The 23,991-nt window shown below is 41.9% G+C and overlaps 1 protein-coding gene across 1 annotated transcript in view; it reads right to left on the bottom strand.

The window, feature by feature from the left end:
• atrn (attractin) overlaps positions 1-23,991 on the bottom strand; it is a 280,476-nt gene that overhangs the window by 133,557 nt on the left and 122,928 nt on the right. The window contains exons 24-27 of the mRNA XM_037695258.1: positions 23,540-23,634; positions 20,261-20,339; positions 14,332-14,489; positions 4,112-4,173 (exon numbers count right to left, since the gene is read on the bottom strand). Coding sequence (XP_037551186.1) covers positions 4,112-4,173; positions 14,332-14,489; positions 20,261-20,339; positions 23,540-23,634 — 394 coding nt within the window. The remainder of the gene's footprint in view (positions 1-4,111; positions 4,174-14,331; positions 14,490-20,260; positions 20,340-23,539; positions 23,635-23,991) is intronic.

The raw sequence follows: 23,991 nt of genomic DNA, 5'->3' as shown, positions 1-23,991 counted from the left end.
TGCCAGAAACACTTGGGAACACTTGAGCTACACTGGCACAAATATATATATATATATATATATATATATATTTCTGTTTCTGATCTTGACTTTTAGTTGCTTCTGTGTGCTCCTCAATAATTCCCCGTCTCTCTCCCTGAAGGCTCTTCTTTCTGGTTTAGCAGTTCCTTCAGGTCAGTGGTGATCCAGGGTTTGTTATTGGGGAAGCATCCCAACTTTTTTGGATTTGTTGACACTGTGAAATTTAGAATCAACATATTTTTCCTTTAAAATGTTACATTTACTCAGATTAAACTTTTGATCTGTCATCTATGTTATATTACGAATAAAATTTTGACATTTGCCATCTCCACATCATTGCATTCAGTTTTTATTCACAATTTGTTTAGTGTCCCAACTTTTTGGGAATCCGGTTTGTGTGTGTGTATATATATATATATATATATATATATATATATATATATATATTTCCATTTTTGGGTGTCCTGGACCATGAGTACACAAATTTGTTCCACCTCATGTACCACATGTGAAGACAAGGGATAAGATAAAACTGTATTAATCCTGCAGGAAGTTGATGAAATACAACAACAAAGTCTCCTTGAACCTTGAACTTTATTTGCACATCATTGAGGAATGAGGTTTTTGATCCTCTACAACTCAGTTCCCACAGACTGGTTATGTGCCCTAATGGCACACCAATTACACATTATCAATCTATTTCGGACATTCCTGATTCAAGGTTCTTCATTTGTCATACACACCACATGTGGTATATGTGGTAAAACAAAATGATGTACACAGGGTCCCCGTTACATCCAACAAAAGTATTAAAATGTAAAAGAAAAACAGTAATAAGATCTAAGATGTGAACTAAGAAAAATGTTAATAAAATACACCAAGGACTAATAGTATAAAAACAACACACCAAACAGCAGCATGAACACGAGTCTGTGTGAGCAGATGAGCACGAACGAACACAGCAACATGAAAGATCAGCAGCATGAGATCAGCAGCATGATGTGATTGTTCACAGTGATTATGCTGGTTAGAGATTCATGAGTCTAACAGCCTCAGGGTAGAAGCTCTCAAGATACGAGATATCCAAGATCTCACTTACATCTATAAGATTCAACTGTTCACAGCTCAGTGAAAGAAACACTTTCATTAAACTAACAGTCAAATAACTTGTGAGATGAAGGAAAACTAAAATACCTCTTTTTGTAAAAAGCTTTTTCCTTCTTTTTTAACACATTTTGTAAAGCTTTTGAGTAATCTGATTGCACTTTTCCACAATCACCCAAACCCCAGCATAATTTTGGATTGTGAGTTTTTCCCAAAGAACAGTAACAACCATCCAAGGCCTCCGTCCGTTTTCTTTAAACCATCTAGGTACCTCAAATTTCCCAGCTAGTAGTGGTAAACAGCACCCCAAGAGCCAAACCACCACTCACTGCCGATGTCTTTGGTTCAGGCACCCTGAGGTACCTAAACCTGGAGCTGGACCTCCATCCCTAACTGGAAATGATCAATCAGATCCAGATAACATGCATGGACTGCTCCTTCACCAGAGGGGGTGAACAAACACCAAAGTTTCCAAGAAGCATTTTGTGTGGAAGGGAGACAACAGCCATAGCAGAAACATTTCTATTTCAATCATTTAAATAATTACCAGTATCCGTGCCAGTCACTCATGTCCCACAGTATAGCGGTAAGTAATTTGTCACATTTCAGTTCCATCCCATTCAGCCCCTTTCCCTTCAGTAACTGCCATCAGTTCATTTTGGAATGAACCTGTTTGTGTTCCAAACATTGTAAATAACCACCTTACATATCTAAAGAAAGGATTTAGGCCTTGAGGGCAGCGCGGTGGTGCAGTTGGTAGAACTAATGCCTCTCAGTGAGCAGGTTGCTCCGGTTCAAATCCCAGCTGGGGGCCTTTCTGAGTGAAGTTTACATGTTCTCTCCGTGCATGCGTGGGGTTTTCTACGGGTACTCCGCTTTCTTCCCACAGACCAAAAACATGCTGACTGGTAACTCTAAATTGTCCCTAGATGTGAGTGAGTGAATGGTTGTTTTTGTCTTGTTTGTCTCCACGTGTCCCTGTGATGGACTGGAGACAAGAGAGTGGCCAAAGAAGAAACACATTGGAATCATGGAGTGGTCTAAAGAGTTTCAAGATCTTAATCAAGTGAAAAATCTATGGAAGGGGCTGAAGCTTCAGGCTGAAAAGGGGCAATCATGTTCAGCTTGGGAATGGAGCATTTCGCCCACAACAGCATTGTTTGTTTGTTTTCTGCAGTATTCTGTCTCTCCCCAATAAAATAAAACTAATATATAATTAGAAACTGTTCTTTTTGATGTAAGTGGACCAACTTTTCAAATCAGCTGGAAATGCAACCATGTTTTTGATTTAGTTTGTACTGACAGCAAAGCAGCACCTTTACACCAATGAGCTTCAGTGCCTTCTCGTAACAGTGATGTAAACATTTGGTAAGCCATCAACAAGGCTCAACACACCAAACACACATACAGATGTTAACTGCAATGGTTTCTTAAACCTTCACTCTACTCATAGGCATATAAGGAAGTGCTTCACATCCAGCAAAACCCAACTTTCTGTGATTTGGTATGATTATCTGCAGCGGAGAGGTCAAAAATTTACTCTCCATGATAATGGCTCTCCATCATTCTAACCTGCACTCCATACCTACTGGTGGCAGTCAACAACACCAATTTGCTGTTTGGAAATAGGCAATGAAATACTATTAAACACCTTCTTTGTGGCATGAGTTATGAAACTGAAGAAAGCACAGTTAAAGAAAAAAATAGAAAATGATCAAAAAGGAGATTGAAGAAAAATAAATGTTGAATTACGGAAAGGAAGTCTGAGATTGTCTCCATTGTATGCTCCCATAAAATGGAGACATGAGTTCTCTGCATTTAACCCATCACACCTGGGGTACACCCAGCTGGAGCAGTGGGCTGCTATGTAAGCACCTGGGGAGCAACTGGGGATTAGGTGTCTTGCTCAGAGACACCACGACATGTGGGAATGACTGGAAGCTGAACCGCGACTTTCTGATCCTAAGTCCGCTGCGCTGCCCGACCTCTACCCATCTCGGCCGGCTCTGGTCAACAAGTAGCTTTCTGCTGTTAAATTAGCTGGTTCAGGGAACTTTTGTTGTGCAATAACTAAATACTTCTGTCTGTTTGACTTATTTTGACAACTTTAACTTGGACATAGAGCAAACTTGCTTAGAAATCAGCACTTAAGTAAATCTTCTGATTGCCAGAATTCATCATCCATCCATCCATCCATCCATCCATCCATCTTTCATCATCCATCTTTACCCGCTTCTTCCTTTTCAGGTTACAGGGGCTCACTGGTGCCCATATCCAGAAGTTACTGTGTGAGAGTTGGGGGACATTCTGGACAGGTCTCCAGTCCATCACAGGGACACAGAGACAAATGACACAAACAACCATTCACTCTCTCACTTGCACATAGAGACAATTTCGAGTTACCTGTCAGTCTAACATGCATGTTTTTGGTTAGTGGGGAAAAAACTGGAGTACCTGGAGAAAACCCACACAGCACGAAGAGAACATACCAACTCCACCCAGAAAGGCCCCTGGCCGGGATTTGAACCAGGGCGACCTGCTCACTGAGAGGCAGCAGCTCCAACAACTGAGCCACCGTGCTGCCATTGCCAGAATTTATCTGAACAAATACCAACTCAGGGTAAAGAAAAGAAAAATCATCTCTCACAAAAATGTTTTGTCAGAATGTGTTTCTTTCACTATACGAGGTTAACAAAAAGATGTGTTGCAAGTCACATTTTATTCTACAACCCCCTTTTTAAGAAAAGTTAAGAATTTCTGCAACTCGACTCCTGAGATTGGAAAAGATCTGCAACTTGGAGACTAAAGAAGGGTGCGTGCTAACCACAGATTCACAAATTAAATGGGTCTAATCCGTCACAAAAGAGCACAGATGGTTCACACCTGGGTTTGAAGACAGAGGGCCGATTGTACGCACAAAACTGCCCTCCAACAGTTAGTCAGGGAGATTGTCCCTTCTGAGATAGGTGGTTCCTGCATTGCTCACCTGAAGAACGTGACAAAAAACTGCACCAGGTCCATGAAGTTACTGTGCTGTGAGAAGGCAATCTGTGAAAAATGGAGAGACAGTTGGTTAGAGTTAAGACATTTCAAAATTAACATTACATTAACATTACGCAACCTGACAAACTTTAGGACTATGCTTACTTTATATAGGGTTCCTACTTTTACAATTTAAGAATTTCACACATTTTCAGACTTTTGAGTCTATTTTTGGGCTAATTTGACGTTTTCAGTATATAAAAACAATTACATCACAATTACTTTATAAACAATTACACAAATGTTTAAACTATGATCAGGCTTTTATTTTCTGTGTTCCAAATAGAAGCAGAAAAAAAGTCTGACAGTCTGTTTACAAAGATGGATAGCAACACTTAGAGGGGTGGGGGTGGGTAATTCTATTAAGATTATGGTTTAGATTATGGTAATTAGGTTTATTTTGTAAACCAAAATTATCATTTAGAGTATGAAGATTCATCACTTCTAGTTTTAAAGAAAAAATTCTGAGCTTAGACACATTCATCAAAAGTTTGGATGTGTGCATTCTGGGACAAAAGACTAAAGTGTTTAAGTTTAGATGTATGAACTGTAAGAAGCATAAAGTATGCAGAAGTTAAGAGTTTGTTTGAACAATGTTGCAATGTTTAGACAACTTAGTCAATTAGACAATTAGTGTAAAATCATTACAATACATTGAACATTCTGTGTTAAAATATCCAAAAATCATCAAACTTAAACAGTGTGGGGGAACCCCCCCAGAAGATATTAAATTAAATTACAAATTAAATTTGGCAGAGGTATGGAATGACCCACAGTTGTTTATACCTTTCATAAAAAATGTAAATGTAACAATAAATGTAATGTAACAATGTAAATGTGTCCTGATGCTGCTCAATAATCCAGGTAGAAAAATCCAAAAAAGTTCAATCTGGTCCTCTGGACATTCAAAAAAACAAAAAACAAAACAAAGCAAAAGATCTAGAAACTGCAGCTGCTGTGATTGCTAGTATCACTCAGCCCTCTGTGAACAGTAAACAGCCATCAGGTGCTAATGATCCATTGTTAGGCTGATGGTCCTTCTTGAGCATGTGATCAGCTGGTTTTGGTTGTCAGCAGCAAACTGGTTGATCCACTCTGAGAAGGTGCTATTTAAGAGACTGAGCTGAAAACAGCACCTCAGACTGAGGAAGTCCTCAGGATGAGAGATGAAACGTTTCTATATATTTTTTTGCTTTGTTTTTTGTTTTTTTGAATGTCCAGAGGACCAGATTGAACTTTTTTGTCAACATTTTGCAGTGACTCAATGACTCAACTCTTTTGATTGTTCTATTTAATCTCTTTTTTTTTTAAGTACAACTTCATCCCAGCTAGTGAAACACACCCAGCCTCTGTTCATCTGTCCTTTAGAACTGGACAGTACAGCAGCGCGTCTTCTCAGCTGCTTGTAGCCTACAGAATAGATATATACAAATTCCTGCACAAGAAGAAAGAAATATCCTTTCTGTAATTTTCACAAGTGTCAATATACAGCTACATCCTGTCTTAATTGAGGTTGCCAGAGTAACACTGACAGTGGTGTTCTACCTCCCCACCTCTCTCTTCACCCCGCCACCAAAAATGCTAAACAATAAATGTGTACCTGTAATGGCACAACACTGCCTCTATTTGGTAGCACAGTGGTACTGCAGGTTGTATTAAATGCTTCATTTCTCCCACACATTTTTTCTTGGACACTCACCACTCCTGCTTATTACTGATCAGCAAAGTTGGGATTTCAATACTACACTGTATGCTTCAAAAAATAAAAATATAATAATGAGAAAACATGCTAAACACAGTGTCTTATCTTAGATTAGTCACTGAGCAAAAACTATTTTAGTTACTTCAGTGACTTTAAACAACAACAACAAAAAAACCTGAGCATGAACTACAGGGGCCTGTGGTCAGATGGCAAGGTAATTTGCTTGAGTAGTCAGTGCCATCTGAATCACTAGTGTTATTATTGATTATTGATGGTAAACAAGTCCTCAATGTGAGCGCTAAGCTCATTTTTATGAGAAATAAGCGAGACAGGGAATGTGGCTGTAGTAGAATTTATGTGCATTATCTGAAATATAACCTGCTAATAATTGTCTAGGCGTAAGTTCATGCACGTGATGAACAGTGCAGATCTTCCAGTTCTCAGGCTCCTCTCTTGTGGAACCAACTTCCAGTTTCTGTCCGTGAGGCTGACACATTGTCCAGTTTGAAGACTGGGATTAAGACTTTCCTTTTTCATAAATCCTATAGTTAGGGTTTGATTGTTATGCTGCTATAGACTTAGACTACTAGAGGACAAACTGACCTCATTTCCTTAAATGAATTGTTAAAATTGAATAGTTTTCATTTGATACTATTTCTATCTTAACATGTGATTCTTGACCTGCCATTGTGTATCTATTCCTACCAAACCCAGCCGGTCGAAGCCGTGATCTTTAGCTCTCACTGGAGCAGTTCGTAGCCAAGAGAGAAGTAGCTGGGATGAGAAGAAGCACCTCCAAATCTGAGGCCATGGTCCTCAGCCAGAAAAGGGTGAATTGTTCTCTTCGGGTCAAGTTCTGCCTCAAGTGGAGGAGTTCAAGTATCTTGGAGTTTTGTTCACGAGTGAGGAAAGAATGGAATGTGAGATTGAACATCGAATTGGTGCAGCATCTGAAATATTGCAGACTTTGTTTCAGTATATTGTGGTGAAGAGATTGCTGAGCTGTAAGGCAAAGCTCTCTGTTTACCGGACTGTCTATGTTCCTATGACCACAAACTCTGGGTAGTGACTGAAAGTACCATATTGTAGATACAGGTGGTTGAAACGAGATTCCTCTGCAGGGTAGCTGAACTCTCCCTTAGAGATAGGGTGAGAAGATCAGTTATCCAGGCATAACTTGGAGTAGAACCGCTGCTCCTCCACATCAAGAGGAGCCAGTTGAGGTGGTTCAGGCATCTGGTAAGGATGATCCTTGGGCGCATCCATAGGGAGGTGTTTCAGGCATGTCTGACTGTGCGGAGACCTCGGGGAAGACCCAGGACACGCTGGAGAGACTATGCCTCTCGGTTGGCTGGGGAACGCCTTGGAGTCCTCCCAGAACAACTGGAAGAGGCTGTGGAAAGAGATGTCTAAAACTCCCTGCTCAAGCTGCTGCCCCCGAGACCCGACTTCGGAACAATCAGAAGATAATGGATGGATGGATAATCAGAGGAAGGCTAATCAGCCTTGCATATGCTAAATGAAAGTTTGACAATGACTGTTGAGAAGGAAGAGGGTCGGCTCCAGAGGAGGGCGCGTGCCAAAGACACCATCTTAGCACCAACATAACTGGTTTGTTCCACTTTGGAGTAAGTTGTTGGAGAAAGAATCAGTTTTGTGTTGTGTGTTTCCTTGACTGATGAAGCCTTCTGGATGGAAGGTGAAACGTTTCAGCAAAAAAAAAAAAGAAATTGTCCAGATGAACTGACTGAAAAATGTTGGGCTAAATGAAAGTGTTAACCATTAGTCTCGGTGACAAGGTCCCTGTTTACACAATGCAGATTTAAAGTAAACTTCAGCAGATTAATGTAAACATGTTTTTTTTTTTTGTGCGGGGCATTGATGCACCACAACAAACACTGAAAAATATAGTTTCCAGAGCTCGTTCTCATGTAAACAAAGCCTAAAAGTGAATACAAAGTGACAATAATTTTCTACATAAGTTCTTATGAAGCTGTCTGACTTTTAGAAGATGCTTGATTTTTAACTCTAAATATGGTTTGAATTTGCTCTGTCACAGTTGTAAATTATTTTTTGCTACTTATATTTTAAGTGATCACTAAGAATCACCAGGTGGCCAAGTGTGGCCTAGATAAAACCTACATGGTTCCTCACAGCTCTGCCAAGCAGCCAGCTGATGGCTACAGCTGCTGCTCCTCCACAGCAGGCAGCTCTAATCTCTACCATTTCATGACATGTTCACTAAGACAGCAAACAGAACATCACAGGTCTTTAATGAGATTACTCTGGGATTTGTGTTCAAATACAAACATTACATCTTCATTACTATTCTTCAACAAAAAAGAAAAAGTGGAGGTCTTGAGAAATTATAGTTGACAACTAATTGGTCACAAGTCATTTTGCTTTGATCATTGTGTAGTCTCAACACTGATTAAGTCAATACTGAATTTAATATAATCATTACAAAACTTTTTTCCCCCCTCAATCAAATCGTGTGCATTTTAGACATTAGCTGGAAAAGCATTCTATATTGATAATGCTGGCACTAAACTATCGCCTAACATATACTAGTGATGTGTGCAGCAGACTAGAGATTCAGTCTTCAAAAATAAGTGCTGTGCTAAATGTTCTGACAATTTCCGACCACGTAAAAGCAAATATTTTGTGTAAGGACAGAGTAAGCAAGGAGAAGTCAGAGCTCTGGAGAGAGTGCTAAACTTACACACACTCCTCTAAATGCAGCATGTGTTTTAAATTAATATTCAACTTTGCTCGTTTTCAAATTGTAGCACTAAAGTTCTTTTCCAACACTGCAAACTGTGCCTGCCAACACCTCAGGACCCTCTGCCTTCGGTTTATACACGCACACAGAATCCAGTGCCATGCTAAAGCAAATTACGAAAGGCAAAAAAAAAGATGGCCTGTTAGTGAGAAGAAACTGTGAAACATGATTTGATACAAGGAGAAGTAAATAAGAAGCATAAAGTGTTACCTTGCTGATGAAGAGAAAACTTCTTAAGTGCAAGGAAGAAAAAAACTACACAGCAAGGTAGGTTGTGCTCTCGAGTTTCCAGAAGTGGGGTGAATTCTACATGATCCCACCCAGCAAGAGAAGAAAAGGCAGCTCAGACAGGGATGAAAAGGAGAAAAGCTCCCTTAGCTTGCTGTTGTGATGCACAACTGTCCAAGAGACCTCCTGAGACAGGCTGGCAGCAGCTGGCTTTGAGAAGCTGAGAAAAGCACATTTCTTCACATGGCAGGACATGGAAGATGGAGGCAGGATTTATACACATTTATTTTGTCCACCCAAAGGAGGATGGGCCAGGGAGAAGGAGCCTGCGTGGAGCAACGAGTCAGAACACTGGCAGAGCTGCTCTGGCTGGCACAGCCACTTTTACCCTGTGGTTTCATCCTATAGCTGTAAAGATGAACTAAATTAAAGATAGTATCTCATCAAGATGAAAATATTGACAATTTCCAAACAGCATTTGTGTGATAGACTTCCTCACATAGTGCCATAACACCTTTGACACCCAGTGTGTTTCCTACAAACCGGATTCCAAAAAAGTTGGGACACTAAACAAATTGTGAATAAAAAGTGAATGCAATGATGTGGAGGTGCCAACATCTAATATTTTATTCAGAATAGAACACAAATCACAGATCAAAAGTTTAAACTGAGAGAATGTATCATTTTAAGGGAAAAATCTGTTGTTTCCAAATTTCATGGCGTCAACAAATCCCAAAAAAGTTGGGACAAGTCCATTTTTCCCACTGTGTGGCATCCCCCCTTCTTCTTCCAACACTCAACAGACGTCTGGGGACAGAGGAGACCAGTTTCTCCAGTTTAGAAATAGGAATGCTCTCCCATTCATGTCTAATACAGGCCTCTAACTGTTCAATCGTCTTGGGCCTTCTTTGTCGCACCTTCCTCTTTATGATGCGCCAAATGTTCTCTATAGGTGAAAGATCTGGACTGCAGGCTGGCCATTTCAGTACCCGGATCCTTCTCCTACGTAGCCATGATGTTGTGATTGCTGCAGAATGTGGTCTGGCATTATCGTGTTGAAAAATGCAGGGTCTTCCCTGAAAGAGATGACGTCTAGATGGGAGCATATGTTGTTCTAGAACCTGAACATAGTTCTCTGCATTAATGGTGCCTTTCCAGACATGCAAGCTGCCCATGCCACAAGCGCTCATGCAACCCCATACCATCAGTGATGCAGGCTTCAGAATGGAGTGTTGATAGCAACTTCTATCCTTGCTATCCTTGTCCTCTCTGGTCCGGATGACATGGCGTCCCAGTGTTCCATAAAGAACTTCAAATCGTGACTCATCTGACCACAGAACAGTCTTCCATTTTGCCACACTCCATTTTAAATGACCCCTGGCCCAGTGCAAACGTCTGAGCTTGTGGAGCTTGCTTAGAAATGGCTTCCTCTTTGCACTGTAGAGTTTCAGCTGGCAACGGCAGATGGCACGGTGGATTGTGTTCACTGACAATGCTTTCTGGAAGTATTCCTGAGCCCATTCTGTTATTTCCTTGACAGTGGCATTCCTGTTTGAGGTGCAGTGACGTTTAAGGGCCCCGAGATCACGAGCATCCAGTAGAGTTTTACGGCCTTGACCCTTACGCACAGTGATTGTTCCAGATTCTCTGAATCTTTTGATGATGTTATGCACAGTTGATGATGATAACTTAAAAGTCTTTGTTATTTTACGCTGGGTAACACCATTCTGGTATTGTTGTACTATCTTTCTGCGCAACAATGGTGGAATTGGTGATCCTCTTACCATCTTGGCTTCTGAGAGACACTGACACTCTGAGAAGCTCTTTTTATACCCATTCATGTTGTCAATTGACATAATTAGTGTTGATTGGTCTTCCAGCTGTTCGTTATATGCTCAATTTCCTTTTTCCAACCACTTACTGCTACTTGTCCCAACTTTTTTGGGATTTGTTGACACTGTGAAATTTTGAATCAACATATTTTTCCTTTAAAATGTTACATTTACTCAGATTAAACTTTTGATCTGTCATCTATGTTATATTACGAATAAAATATTGACATTTGCCATCTCCACATCATTGCATTCAGTTTTTATTCACAATTTGTTTAGTGTCCCAACTTTTTTGGAATCCGGTTTGTAGATCTAAAAAGATAGTCTCACTTCTTCTGACCGTCTCTATACTTCATCAATACTTTCAAAACAAAAGTTACAACTGCAATGCACTTTCTAAGGATTAAACCATCCTGCTCACTGATTTGCACTGGGTCCTAACATTGAACAACTTCTTGCCCAAATCTTAACTTATCCTGAATCTCTCCACGCTTCACTTGTTCTTAAAAGTTTTGACACATCTTCACTCCTCAGGCATCCTCTCACTCCCTGGGATTGTATTACCCTTAGAAAGTTTTATCTGTGCATTTATATATTTGGTGTCAATAAACATCTGCCCTTATAACCCAATAGTTCTTTCTCCCCTCTGTTGAAATGTCTTGATGACATCAAGGCAAGGCTTCAAATTTTTTAAGTTTCAACGATCAGAAAACTGAAGTCATTGCGTTGTAGCTCTCCTGCTGTCTCTATTCCTGTTAACCTTGATTCTCTTGAGCCATATCTTAAGCAGTGTGTTAGAAATCTCAGGATGGTTTTGCCCTCTGACTTTAAGTTTAATAAACAGATAAAGCAGAAAAGTTAAGGCAGATAGATAAGCTTAAGTCAGTGTTGACCAGACCTGACCATGAAAAAATACTCCATGCCTTCATTACAACCTGACAAGACTACTGTAACATGCTCTGTGTTGGGGTCAGTCAGGTCTCCCTTTCACGTCTTCAGCTCATCCAAAATGCTGCAGCTTGGCTATTAACAGGAACTCGTAGGTTGGATCACATTTCACCAGTTCTGTCCTCGATTCAGTGGCTCCCTGTGGGTGTCAGAATAAATTTTAAAATTCACCTGTTGACCTGTAAGTGTCTAAATGGCCTTGCACCCTCATACCTCTCTGACCTACTTCAACTATATGTTCCTTCTCGGGCGCTGAGATCATCTGACCAGCTGCATTTGGTTGAAGCTCAGAGGAGATTGGGCTTTTCCAGTTGTGAGCTCTAAACTCTGGAACAATCTGCCCCCCAGCATTAGACAGGACACTTCCATTGATTTTATTGTTAAGCACTTTGGTAACAGCTGCTGTTTTTAAATGTGCTTTGACTTGACTAACACAACTGTGTCAGTCAAAATCCTAAATATCTTTTGAAAGATGTTTCAATTTTGTCAGATTAGTTCTAAAAACTCCTGTAAACTCCTATCTACTTTAATAGCCTTTAACAGTTGATAGTGGAAAAATCAATCCACTGAAAGAAGCATTTTGATGCCATATTTATCACATCATAAACTAATGCTTTTCTTTCAGTTCTGCTTTTTGTACCTCTTTCCCCTCGTTTTTTATTTTTATATTAGTCTATTAAGTTGATGCTGGGTGTGGTAGTAGGTGAAAGCAATTCCAAACACATACTTAAGGCAAACAAACATTTAAGATAGTCACTAAAGATAATATCAGGTCTCTCTTGTAAATGAGTCCCCAAGGCTCAATGGGATTAACCTGAAGAAATAAAGGTTGAATGAAAAAATACAAAAAAGGTACACTGCCTGGCCAAAATAAAGTCACCACCTGGATTTAACTAAGCAAATAGGTACGAGCCTCCTATTGGATAATTACTGCATGGGAGATTATGTTTCAGCTGGTAACAAGTTATTTAACCCCAACTGGTGCAATGAGTTGCTTCTCATTTCTTCAACAACCGTGTGGAAAGCCTCATGGCGTGGTCGTGGAAAAGATGTCGGTCTGTTTGAGAAGGGTCAAATCATTGGCATCAAGCAGAGAAAACATCTAAGGAGATTGTAGAAACTACTAAAGTTGGGTTAAGAACTGTCCAACACATTATTAAAAACTGGAATGATAGTGGGGACCCATCTCCTTTGAGGAAGAAATGTGGTCTACTGTACAAGCCTGTGGGGGCAGTGCTATGATCTGGGGTTGCTGCAGTTGGTCAGGTCTAGGTTCAGCAACAGTATGTGCTGAAAGAATGAGGTCCGCTGACTAACTGAATCTACTGAATGACCAGGTTATTCCATCAATGGATTTTTTTTTCTTCCCTGATGGCACGGGCATATTCCAAGATGACAGTGTCAGGATTCATCGGGCTCCAATTGTGAAAGAGTGGTTCTGGGAGCATGAGACATCATTTCAGCATGCATCAGGATAATGAGACATCATGTTCACACATGGACTGGCCACCAGAGTCCAGACCCATTGAGAAGCTTTGTGATGTGTTGGAGAAAGCTTTGCTCTGTGGTCAGAAACTGACATCATCATTGCAAGATCTTGGAGAAAAAATAATGCAACACTGGATGAAATAGATCATGTGACATTGCAGAAGCTTGTTGAAACAATGTCACAGTGAATGCATGCTGTAATCAAAGCTAAAGGCGCTCCAACAAAATATTAGTGTGTGACCTTTTATTTTGGTGGAGATTTTTTTTTACTAGGCTGTGTATAACTCATTTAAATCTACATATATAAGATATAATTCATTTAACTCACATTTTTGGACACGAGCAAAAATTTGATGTGGTACTAGCTGAAAGCAATTCCCATCACATAGTGAATGCTAATCAAAAATTCAAGATGGCCACCAAAGCTAACAAAAAAAAGCCATAACTCTTTCATTTTTAGACATAATGAGGTAAAATTTGGAGTGGCAGATGCTAAAATCAATTTCCAACACGCCCCTGAACAGTACACACTATGTTTATTACCAAAGCAGTTCTGTTCAGATGTTGTTTTAGTTTTGCTTTTTCAGCTTGTTTGGGCTAACTTTAAAAAAAAAAAAAAAAAAGTCTGCTAATTTTAGCTGCTTTCTACTCATTTTAGCTTTTTCTGCTGTGTTCAACTACTTTTCTGCTAATTTCAGCTTTTTTGTGCTCCTTTTAGCATCTTTCTTTTAAATTTACTTTGCTCTTTTTACATTTTTCTGAGTAATTTTCAGTTAAAGTATTTCAAGTACGCTTCAACTATAAACAACAAGGCTGCGAGAGTCGTGTCTCACAGGAGGAAACTGAAAGAACCTCCCTTGTGAACACAATGCAGCAACTGCACTCCAACAGTTCATGAGAAACCAGCTAAAATCAAATTTGGGTCAAACAGCTAAAGTTTCATATTACCAAGTGATCTGTCAGAGCTGCTGACATTAAATTGGAAAGATTATAGAAAGCATCCCTAAATTTGTCAGCGAGTCACTGTTTTGGTTTGGTTTTCACTTGATAATCATTTTTATATATTAAAGTAGCAGCAGTGGAGCTTAGAGTGGTAGAAGCTGGAGATGTTTATCATGATTAACAATTATCAGAATCACTTAAAGACATAAACAGACTCATTCGGTCTGACACAAGAAACTTACTTGGATCTTAATGGGCCACGTGAAATTGCTGACGTACACAAAGAAGGTTATGTTTGGGCTGTTGCGAAAATCAAAGTTTTCGTTTGAGAAGCTGTCTTTGAACTCCTTGATGTTGCTCCGGGAAACAATGGGAATTTCCTCTCCAGTCTGCGTGCCTGCTGAACACAAAAATTAACAGACACAATAAAAAGACAGAACAAAAATACCCAAGAATAGAACAGGGGAAACAACAGGTTGAAGAGAAAGATTTGGAGGGAGAAACACCAAACAAATGATAAATGGTAAAGACTTAACTGTACTTATTCAGCTCCTTTCTATCTCATCAAGATACTCAAAGCTCTTTACAACAATATGTGCTTCATTCACCCATTCATACAGCTCTCTATTAGAGCTATACAAAGAATAATCAGAGCTTTATCATATTCACACACTGATTGGACACATATCAGAGGCAATGAGGCGTTCAGTGTCTTGCCCAGGGACACTTCGGCATGTGACGGCTGGTGGAATCGAACCCCCAACTCTTGCATTGGAGGACGACTGCTCTAACCACTCAGCCACAGTCGCCCCAAATGTAGACATTTAATTCAATCTATGTTTTATATTTGATCATTTACTGAATTAATTTATCACAGTAGTTACCTCTCAGTATAATTTCAATCATGAGCAAACAGCACATCCAAAGCCTTGTAATAATTACATTACGTTATTGTAACGTAATAAACGTTACAGGTCTCTCTTGTAAATGAGACCTTGAGGCTCAGTGAGACTAACCAGTAGAAATAAAGGCTGAATGAATAATCTTATGTAAAATAGAACTCTGCAGGTAAATATAGTAACCGTAACTACAACCTCTTGAAACGGGCACTACCAAAATACATCATTAGGAGTTTTTTTGGTTAGAATTACATTAGGAGACACACCACAGCTATATTCTTTAGCAAACAAATACACTGCATGGCCAAAAAACCAGTTGCAACCAAAAACAAAAATACTCACTAATATTTGGTTGGACTGCCTTTAGCTTTGATTACAGCATGCATTCACTGTGTCACTGTTTCATTAAGCTTCTGCAATGTCACAAGATCTATTTCCATGCAGTGTTGCATTAATTTTTCACCAAGATCTTGCGCTGATGACTAGGCACTAGGCGTGATGGAGGCATCACTTCACCTGCCTCTCTTCTTACCCTGATGAACCCATCACTCTGGAACGGTAAATCTGGACTCATCAGACCACATGACCTTCTTCCATTGCTCCAGAGTCTAATCTTTATGCTCCCAAACAAACTGAAGCCTTTTTTTTTCCAGTTAGCCTCAGTGATTAGTGGTTTTCTTCAGGCTACAGCTGTTCAGTCCCAATCCTTGGAGTTCCTTCACATTGTGCATGTGGAAATGCTCTTACTTTCCCTATTAAACACAGCCCTGAGTGCTACTGTTGCTTTTCTTCCATTTGATTTCACCAAAAGTTTAAGTGATCGAGGATCATGATTGTTCAGGATTTTTTCCGGCCACATTTCTTCCTCGAAGACGATGGGTCCCAACTATCCTGCCAGTTTTTAAAAAGATCTGGACAGTTCTTAACCCAATTTTAGTAGTTTCTGCAATCTCCTTAGATGTTTTCTCTACTTGATGCCAATGATTTGACCCTTCTCAAACAGACCGACATCTTTTCCATGACCACGCCATGAGTCTTTCCACATGGTTGTTAAAGAAATGAGAAGCAACTCATTGCTTGTCCGTTCCCTCTACAATAAAATGGACGAGATAGCGCTGCTGATGAGAAGGAACAGCGATTTTTCCTCCTCCTGTGTGCTGTGCTTCACGGAGACATGGCTCAAGGAGCAGACCCCGGACTCCGCACTCCATCTCGAGGGTTTCCAGCTCCTCCGCACTGACAGACAGCGGGAACTTTCCGGAGGAAAGAAGAAAGGCGGAGGAGTCTGTTTCTTTATCAACAACGCCTGGTGCTCCGACGTGACAGTGATCTCCCAGCACTGCTCTCCTTCTCTGGAATATCTCTTCATAAACTGCAAACCGTTCTACTCTCCACGTGAGTTTACTTCATTTATTCTGGCTGCTGTTTACATCCCACCGTGCGCGGACGTGCACGAGGCTGAGCGCGCACTTGCGGACCAGATTACGAGTGTAGAGTGGACTTTTCCGGACTCCCTTGTTATCATCCTTGGAGATTTTAACAAAGCAAACCTCAGGCATGAACTACCTAAATATAAACAGTTTATTAAATGCCCGACAAGAGAAGGAAACACGCTGGATCACTGTTACACCACAGTGAGCGGTGCTTATCGTGCTGTGCCTCGTGCTGCCCTGAGTCTTTCAGATCATGAGATGATTCACCTCATACCTGCATACAGACAGAGACTGAAGCTCTCAAAACCTGTGGTGAGGACATCCAAAAAGTGGACCAGTGAAGCTGTGGAGGAGCTATGCACGTGTTTGGACACCACAGACTGGGACCTGTTCAGGGCTTCTACAGACAGTCTAGACAAATACACAAACACTGTGACGTCATATATACATTTCTGTGAGGACAGCATCATCCCATCACGCTCCAGAGTCATTTTCAATAATGATAAACCTTGGTTCACATCCAAACTAAGACAGCTTCGTCAGCAGAAGGAGGCTGCTTTCAGAGAGGGGGACAGAGACAACTATAGACGTGCGAAGTATGGATTTAGCAGGGAGGCGTCGAAGGCTAAATCCAGGTACAACGCACGGCTGCAACAACAGTTCTCTGCAAACGACTCTGCCTCTGTCTGGAGGGGGCTGAAAGAGATAACTAACTACAAGCCCAGAGCACATCATTCTACAGACAATCTCAAACTGGCAAACGATCTGAACGACTTCTATTCACGCTTTGAAGTCATGGACTCACATTCCTCCATCCTCCACACCAACCCCAGCCCAACTGGTTTAACCACTTGGGACTGCCCCCGACAACCCCCTGCTATCTCTGTACAAGAGGATGAAGTAAGGAGGCTTTTTAAAAGGCTGAATACACATAAGGCTGCAGGCCCAGACCTTGTGTCACCCTCCACGCTGAGACATTGTGCTGGAGAGTTGGCTTCGGTCTTCACAGGGATCTTCAACTCTTCTCTGGAGTCATGCCACGTCCCAGCCTGTTTCAAGTCCTCCATCATCGTCCCTGTCCCCAAGAAGTCACGTGTCATAGGACCAAATGACTACAGACCTGTAGCTCTCACGTCTGTAGTCATGAAAACCTTAAACGCTTGGTTTCATCTCACCTCAAGTCCATCACCAGCCCCCTCCTGGACCCCCTGCAGTTTGCCTACAGGGCCAACAGGTCTGTAGATGACACAATAAACCTGGCTCTTCACTTCATCCTGCAGCACCTGGACTCCCCAGGAACCTACGCCAGTATCCTGTTCGTGGACTTCAGCTCTGCATTTAGCACCATCCTCCCTGCTCTGCTCCAAGACAAGCTCTCCCTGCTCCATGTACCTGACTCCACCTGCAGGTGGATCACAGACTTCCTGACAGACCGGAGTCAGTGCGTGCGGCTGGCGAGAGCTGTCTCGGACACTCGGACTGTAAGCACAGGATCTCCACAGGGCTGTGTGCTATCCCCCCTGCTTTTCTCCCTGTACACCAACTGCTGCACCTCCAGCCATGACTCTGTGAAACTTATTAAGTTTGCAGATGACACCACCCTCATCGGGCTCATCTCGGACGGTGAGAAGTCTGCATACAGGAGGGACGTGGACCGGCTGGTGACCTGGTGCAGCAGCAACAACCTGGAACTCAATGCCCAGAAGACAGTGGAGATGATTGTGGATTTCAGGAAAGCCACAGCCCCTCTGCCCCTCCTCACCTGTAATGATACCCCCATCACCACTGCAAACTCTTATCTGTTCCTCGGCACCACCATCACCCAGGACCTCAAGTGGGAGCTGACCATCAGCTCCCTCATCAAGAAGGCCCAGCAGAGACTGTACTACCTGCAACAGCTGAAGAAGGCCAAGCTGATGGTGCAGTTCTACACGGCCATCATGGAGTCCATCCTCAGCTCCTCCATCACGGTGTGGTACGCCGGGGCCACTGCCAGGGACAGACTCAGACTGCAGCGCGTTGTGCGCTCAGCTGAGAAGGTGATCGGCTGCAGCCTTCCATCCCTCCACGACCTGTACGTCTCCAGGACTGAGAGGCGAGCAGGTCGGATCACAGCTGACCCTGCTCACCCTGCACACGGACTGTTTGAACCACTCCCCTCAGGCAGGAGGCTTCGGTCCATTCGGACCAGAACCTCCCGCCATAAGAACAGTTTCTTCCCCTCTGCTGTTGGACTCCTGAACACTCATAATGCTACCTCATAATGTCTGCTTTGGTCACATTACATCTGTATTATAATTGAATACTCCATCTGTAACGTTCTCTAAGCTTTTTTATTGTTTTCTATTGTATGGGTGTACATATGTTTATGTTATGTTTTTAATTTTACTTTATTTGTAGGTGTACACAGGTCTTATGTCTTATGTAATTTGTGGGTAGTGGCTGGTTTCAAAGGAGCTGTAATATGGCCTCTGAATTTAAAAAAAATCTAAAACGGCAGGGTCTTTGCCCGCGCGACTTAGGGTGCATTCACACCTGATAGTCCAGTAGACTTGGTTTGGTTCGGGACCAATATTCATGACCTTTTGTTACATTTGAGCTGGTACGTTTGCATTCACACTGCACTGTGCAGTCGAACCAACCTGTTCCCCCACTTGCCTGTGGGGGCGCTGCACCAAGAACTACTGAAAGAAACGACACAAAAACCTCTGAAGAAACTTCTTCTTCTTCTGGAAATAAAAACAAAAATGGAGTGGCATCAAGTTTTAGCAGTTTTAGGAGTTATATTTTGTCATTTTTCAAAAATGGACTCAGCATGAGCAGAAGATGAGGCAGAAGACCATGGAGAATATTGTTTTTCACACAAGTCAGCTGACGGCTCCATATAAGGTCAGAGAAATGTGTGTTTGTTTACCCTGCGCTGTACTCCACTTCCTGCTTGTGGAGCGGTGCTCGGTCTGTTTACATTCACACTGTACTCGAACCGCACTGGAGTTCTCTTCTACCGGACCGAGACCTAGGTTTTAGCCTGGGCCAGAGTTCGCCTTTTTGCTCCGTGACAGAGTCCGATGGCGCGTTCACACCTCCCCAAACGAACCGGACTTTCTAGGAAAACGAGCTAGAGTTCAATTAAAGTGGACTAAACAGGGCTGGTGTGAATGCACCCTTAGAGACACAGCTGCAGCCTCGGTCTGCGGTGATGCTTGAGCAGTAGGCGTGTCGGCCCTGCCCTTGTCGGGCTCCGGAGAGACAGTCGAGTCGGCTCTCAAGTCAGATATTCTGGCTTCAATTAAATCAGAAGTCACGGCGATAATTAGGATGGAGAAGAAGGCGGCGATGCCGTCCGATCCGTCCACCCAGACTTGGCTGACCTCTCGGTTCCCCTCAGGCTGTAGGACCTCATGTTACAACATGGACACCTGCGGCTTATAGACAAGTGCTGCCTATATGTGTACAATTATTTATTTGTTCGTTTAGTGGGCGCGGCTTATATTTGGGTGCACTTAATAATCCATAAATTATGGTAATAATTATTTTGGAAAAATATTTGATGAGGAGACATTTTTGATTTGTTGATAAAGTAAAGCAGGAGAGAGGGGGATTTGACCAGTGGCGGCATGGAGCCACAGATGTTTCTTCTCTCGCTGCCTCTCTCTTTTAAACATGTGTCGTTTGTGTTTTCACTGTTTTATAAACAGTTTAAACTTGAACATTGTGGTCCTGAGGAGTTTTTGATGCTTGAAACGGATGGAGAGGGAGATTTTGGAGCATCAAGGCTCCATGGAAATAGTTTGTAGAAACCTACAGTAGTTTGTCTTGAGAAGACGGTTGGAACATACCTGTGAAACTGGTGGCCCACGTGATGTTCAGGTTGAAGTTTTTAGAGGCGTTTATGAACATGTCCAGATCCCGGTTTGGCTTTGATTGGAAACACAGAAAAACACAGAATTATTAGGTACCACAAGAACTAATACTAACTTTTTCTTAAAAACAGTTAAGGAAGCAGAATTTGATGAGAAAATAAAGTTTTTGTTTTTTCAAATGTAGAAATCGTTGAGAGAAAACGATCAAAAAGCTGAGCAGAGATTTGATTGTGTTCAGCTTAACTCAAGAGTCAGAGAGATTTATTTGTCATACACACCACACGTGATACATGAGGTGGGACGAAACTATGTACGCAGAGTCCCAGATACATCCAACAAAAACAAATTGTAAAGAAAAACATTACTAAGATCCAAGTCATGAACTAAGAATATACTAACAAAGTCCATGCTCAATAATCCAGGTATACAATCCAACATTTTTCAGTCAGGTCATCTGGACAGTTTCTTTTTTTGTGCTGAAAGGTTTCGCCTTCGATCCAGAAGGCTTCATCAGTCAAGGAAACACACAACAAAACTGATTCTTCCCCCAACAGCTTACTCCAAGAATATACTACATTCACTAAACTAAGAATACACTAAGCTCTAATAGTGCTAAAACAATGCGCAAAAACAACAGAAGCACAAACATGAGTCTGTGTGAGCAGATGAGGACGAAAGAAGACAGCAACACAAAATAATCAGCAGCATGAGATCAGCAGCATGGATAGTTAGCAGCACATAACAACCAAGTGGCATTACAGTGATTTTTTTTTCACAGTGATTATTTTGGTTAGAGATTCATGAGTCTAACAGCTTCAGGGTAGAAGCTGTTCCTCAGTCTAGTGGTTCTACACTTAATGCTCCTCAACCTCCTTCCTGAGGGGAGTGGGGCAAAAAGTGTGTGTGCTGGGTGAGTGTGGTCCTCCATGATGCAGGTGGTCCTCTTCCTGCATCTGGAGGTGTAGATGTCTGTGATGGTGGGGAGACTGACTCCAACATCTTCTGTGCAGCCTTCACCACTCTCTGCAAAGCTTTTCTTTCTGCAGCTGTGCAGCCTCCATGCCACACATTGATGCTGGAGCACAGGATGCTCTCCACTGCACACCTGTAGAAGGAGGTGAGGACTGAGCTTCCAGACCAGCTCGTCTCAGCCGTCTGAGGAAGTAGAGTCTCTGATGAGCTTTCTTGATCAGGCTGGTGGTGTTGTTGTTCCAGCTGAGGTTGTTGTTCAGGTGTACACCCAAGTACTTGTAGCTGGAGACCACTTCCACTGCAGATCCTCCTATATTCAGGGGGGTGTAGGTGTGTTTGCTCCTTCTGAAGTCCACAACCATCTCCTTCGTCTTTTTCACATTGATGTGAAGGTTGTTCTTTCTGCACCAGCAGATCTGTGGATCTTCACAGATTATGGTCTGTTGGTTAAGAAGTCTAGGACCCACCTGCATAGAGAGGAACTTAGTCCTAGTGTGATTAGTTTGTCCATCAGGGTCTGGGGGATCATGGTGTTGAAGGCAGATGTGAAGGCCACAAAGAGAATACGGACATAGGAGTCCTTCTGCTCCAGGTGGGTGAGAGCAGTGTGGACCACAGAGGAGATGGCATCCTCTGTTGCTTGATTCTCTTGGTATGCATACTGGTGAGGGTCCATGTTGATGGTGGTGTTAGCTTTGATTTGGGTCATGACAAGTTTTTCAAAGCATTTAGCGACTTTTGGGGCAAGGGCTACCAGCCAATAGTCATTCAGGCCAGTCACTGTAGAGCTCTTTGGAACTGGGATAATGGTGGCGGTCTTGAGGCAGGTGGGAACTGTTGCCCGAGTGAGGGAGGAGTTAAATATGTCGGCCAGCTCCTCGCAGAGCTGATCAGCACAGTCTTTCAGTCCTTTTGCCGGGATATTTTCCGGGCCAGTTGCCTTGTGAGGATTGATCCTCCTGAAAGTACTCCTTACTTCTGCTGAGGTCATGCTGAGGAACTCTTTTTCTTGTGATACGGTGAGTCTGGTAATGGGTGGTCTGTTCGGGTCCTCAAAGCGTGCAAAGAATCTGTTGAAAGCATCAAGCAGTGATGGGTCTCTAGGGCATTGTGCACCTCTGCATTTATAATCTGTTATGCACTTAATGCCCTGCCACATGTTCTGTGGGTTTGTTACAAGAAGTGTCCCTGTATCTTCTGTGCATATGTTGCTTTGACCCTTTTAATACCAGTATCCAGTTCTAACATTGTCCTCCTAAGCTCTTGTGAGTTGCCAGACCTGAAGGCAGTGTCCCTGGCTTTCAGCAGGGTGCGTACTTCTGCATTCAGCCAGGGCTTTTGGTTCGGGTAGCTTTTCACATTCCTGAAGGTGGTGATGTCACTAGTGCACTTAGAAATGTAACACAGGACTGAGGATGCATATTATTGCACATATACATATATATGCATATTAGCTGCACATATACTGAAGTAAAAACAAAAAACAATTTGCATAGATTTGGGGCGGCTGTGGCTGAGTGGTTAGAGCAGTCGTCCTCTAATGTGAGAGTTGGGGGTTCGATTCCACAAGCAGCCACATGCTTAATTGTCCCTGGGCAAGACACTGAACCCCTCATAGCCTCTGATGTGTGTCCCGTCAGTGTATGAATGTGATAAAGCTCTGATTAGTCTCTTTAGAATGATTTGTTCAATTAGCTTTGTAGAGATCTAGTATAGAGCTGTATGAATGGGTGAATGAGGACACAGATTGTAGTGTAAAGCGCTTTGAGTATCTTGACAAGATAGAAAGGCGCTATATAAGTACAGTCCATTTATAGATGACTAAAGTTAAATTTGCATCAAATATTTGAACAAGATTCATCAAATGAAGGCATAACACATGCAGTATGTAAAACCAAAGTAAATGATGTAGCCTAATTTTACATAATTACTGATCAATTACTGACATGTTCATAAATGAATGGATCCTTTAACACAAACATGCTTCAGCAAAGGGAGTCTGGGAGAATGATTGTTTTCTAAATTATTTTAATAGATGTACATCATGTCACTTTTTTTATACTTATGTGTACAACAGTAAACATATCAGTAGAAGTGGAGAACGTAGGTGTCTTGCTCAAAGACACTTTGGCATGCTGCAGTGGGGACAGGTTCAAACAGCTGACCCTCAGAATAGAAGATAACCTCCTACCACTGGGCAAATGCCACACCCAAAAAATGACAAATGAAAGTATTATAATCAAAAAAACAAACAGCCATATTTATCCTCTGGCAAACGCTTACCTCATCAGGAGTGGCCACAAAGTTAATGGCAGTGTAGTAGCGGTCGTCCTCCTGCGACAGGCTGAAGGTGAACTGGTAGTCAATGAGGAGCGTGTCTGAAGCAGTACGTCGCAGGTGCAGGTATGAAGTAGTGCAATGGGATAAGAGGAAAAAAAGAATATGTTTAAAGACAGAATGCCAGGCAGGAAATATTCTACGTTACTAGTGAAATTAGAACTGTTTGATCGACTGAATAATTTCTTGTGTGTTCTATACAAACATTTTAAAATCTTCACTGCAGTAAAACAAGATTTTCAAACAGGGGACAGTATCGTGTCTTTTTCTGTTGTACAGTAGTCCCTCGTGTATTGCAGGGGATCTGTACCCTGAAGACCCACGATAAGTGAAAAACTGCGAAGTAGGAATAGCAGTACAAGTAGTAAATAGTGTGTGTGTGTGTATATATATATATA

Source organism: Nematolebias whitei, chromosome 21, assembly GCF_014905685.2.
Source record: "Nematolebias whitei isolate Nwh7 chromosome 21, NemWhi1, whole genome shotgun sequence".
Taxonomy (NCBI): domain Eukaryota; kingdom Metazoa; phylum Chordata; class Actinopteri; order Cyprinodontiformes; family Rivulidae; genus Nematolebias; species Nematolebias whitei.
This window is presented reverse-complemented; position numbering and strand designations above follow the sequence as displayed.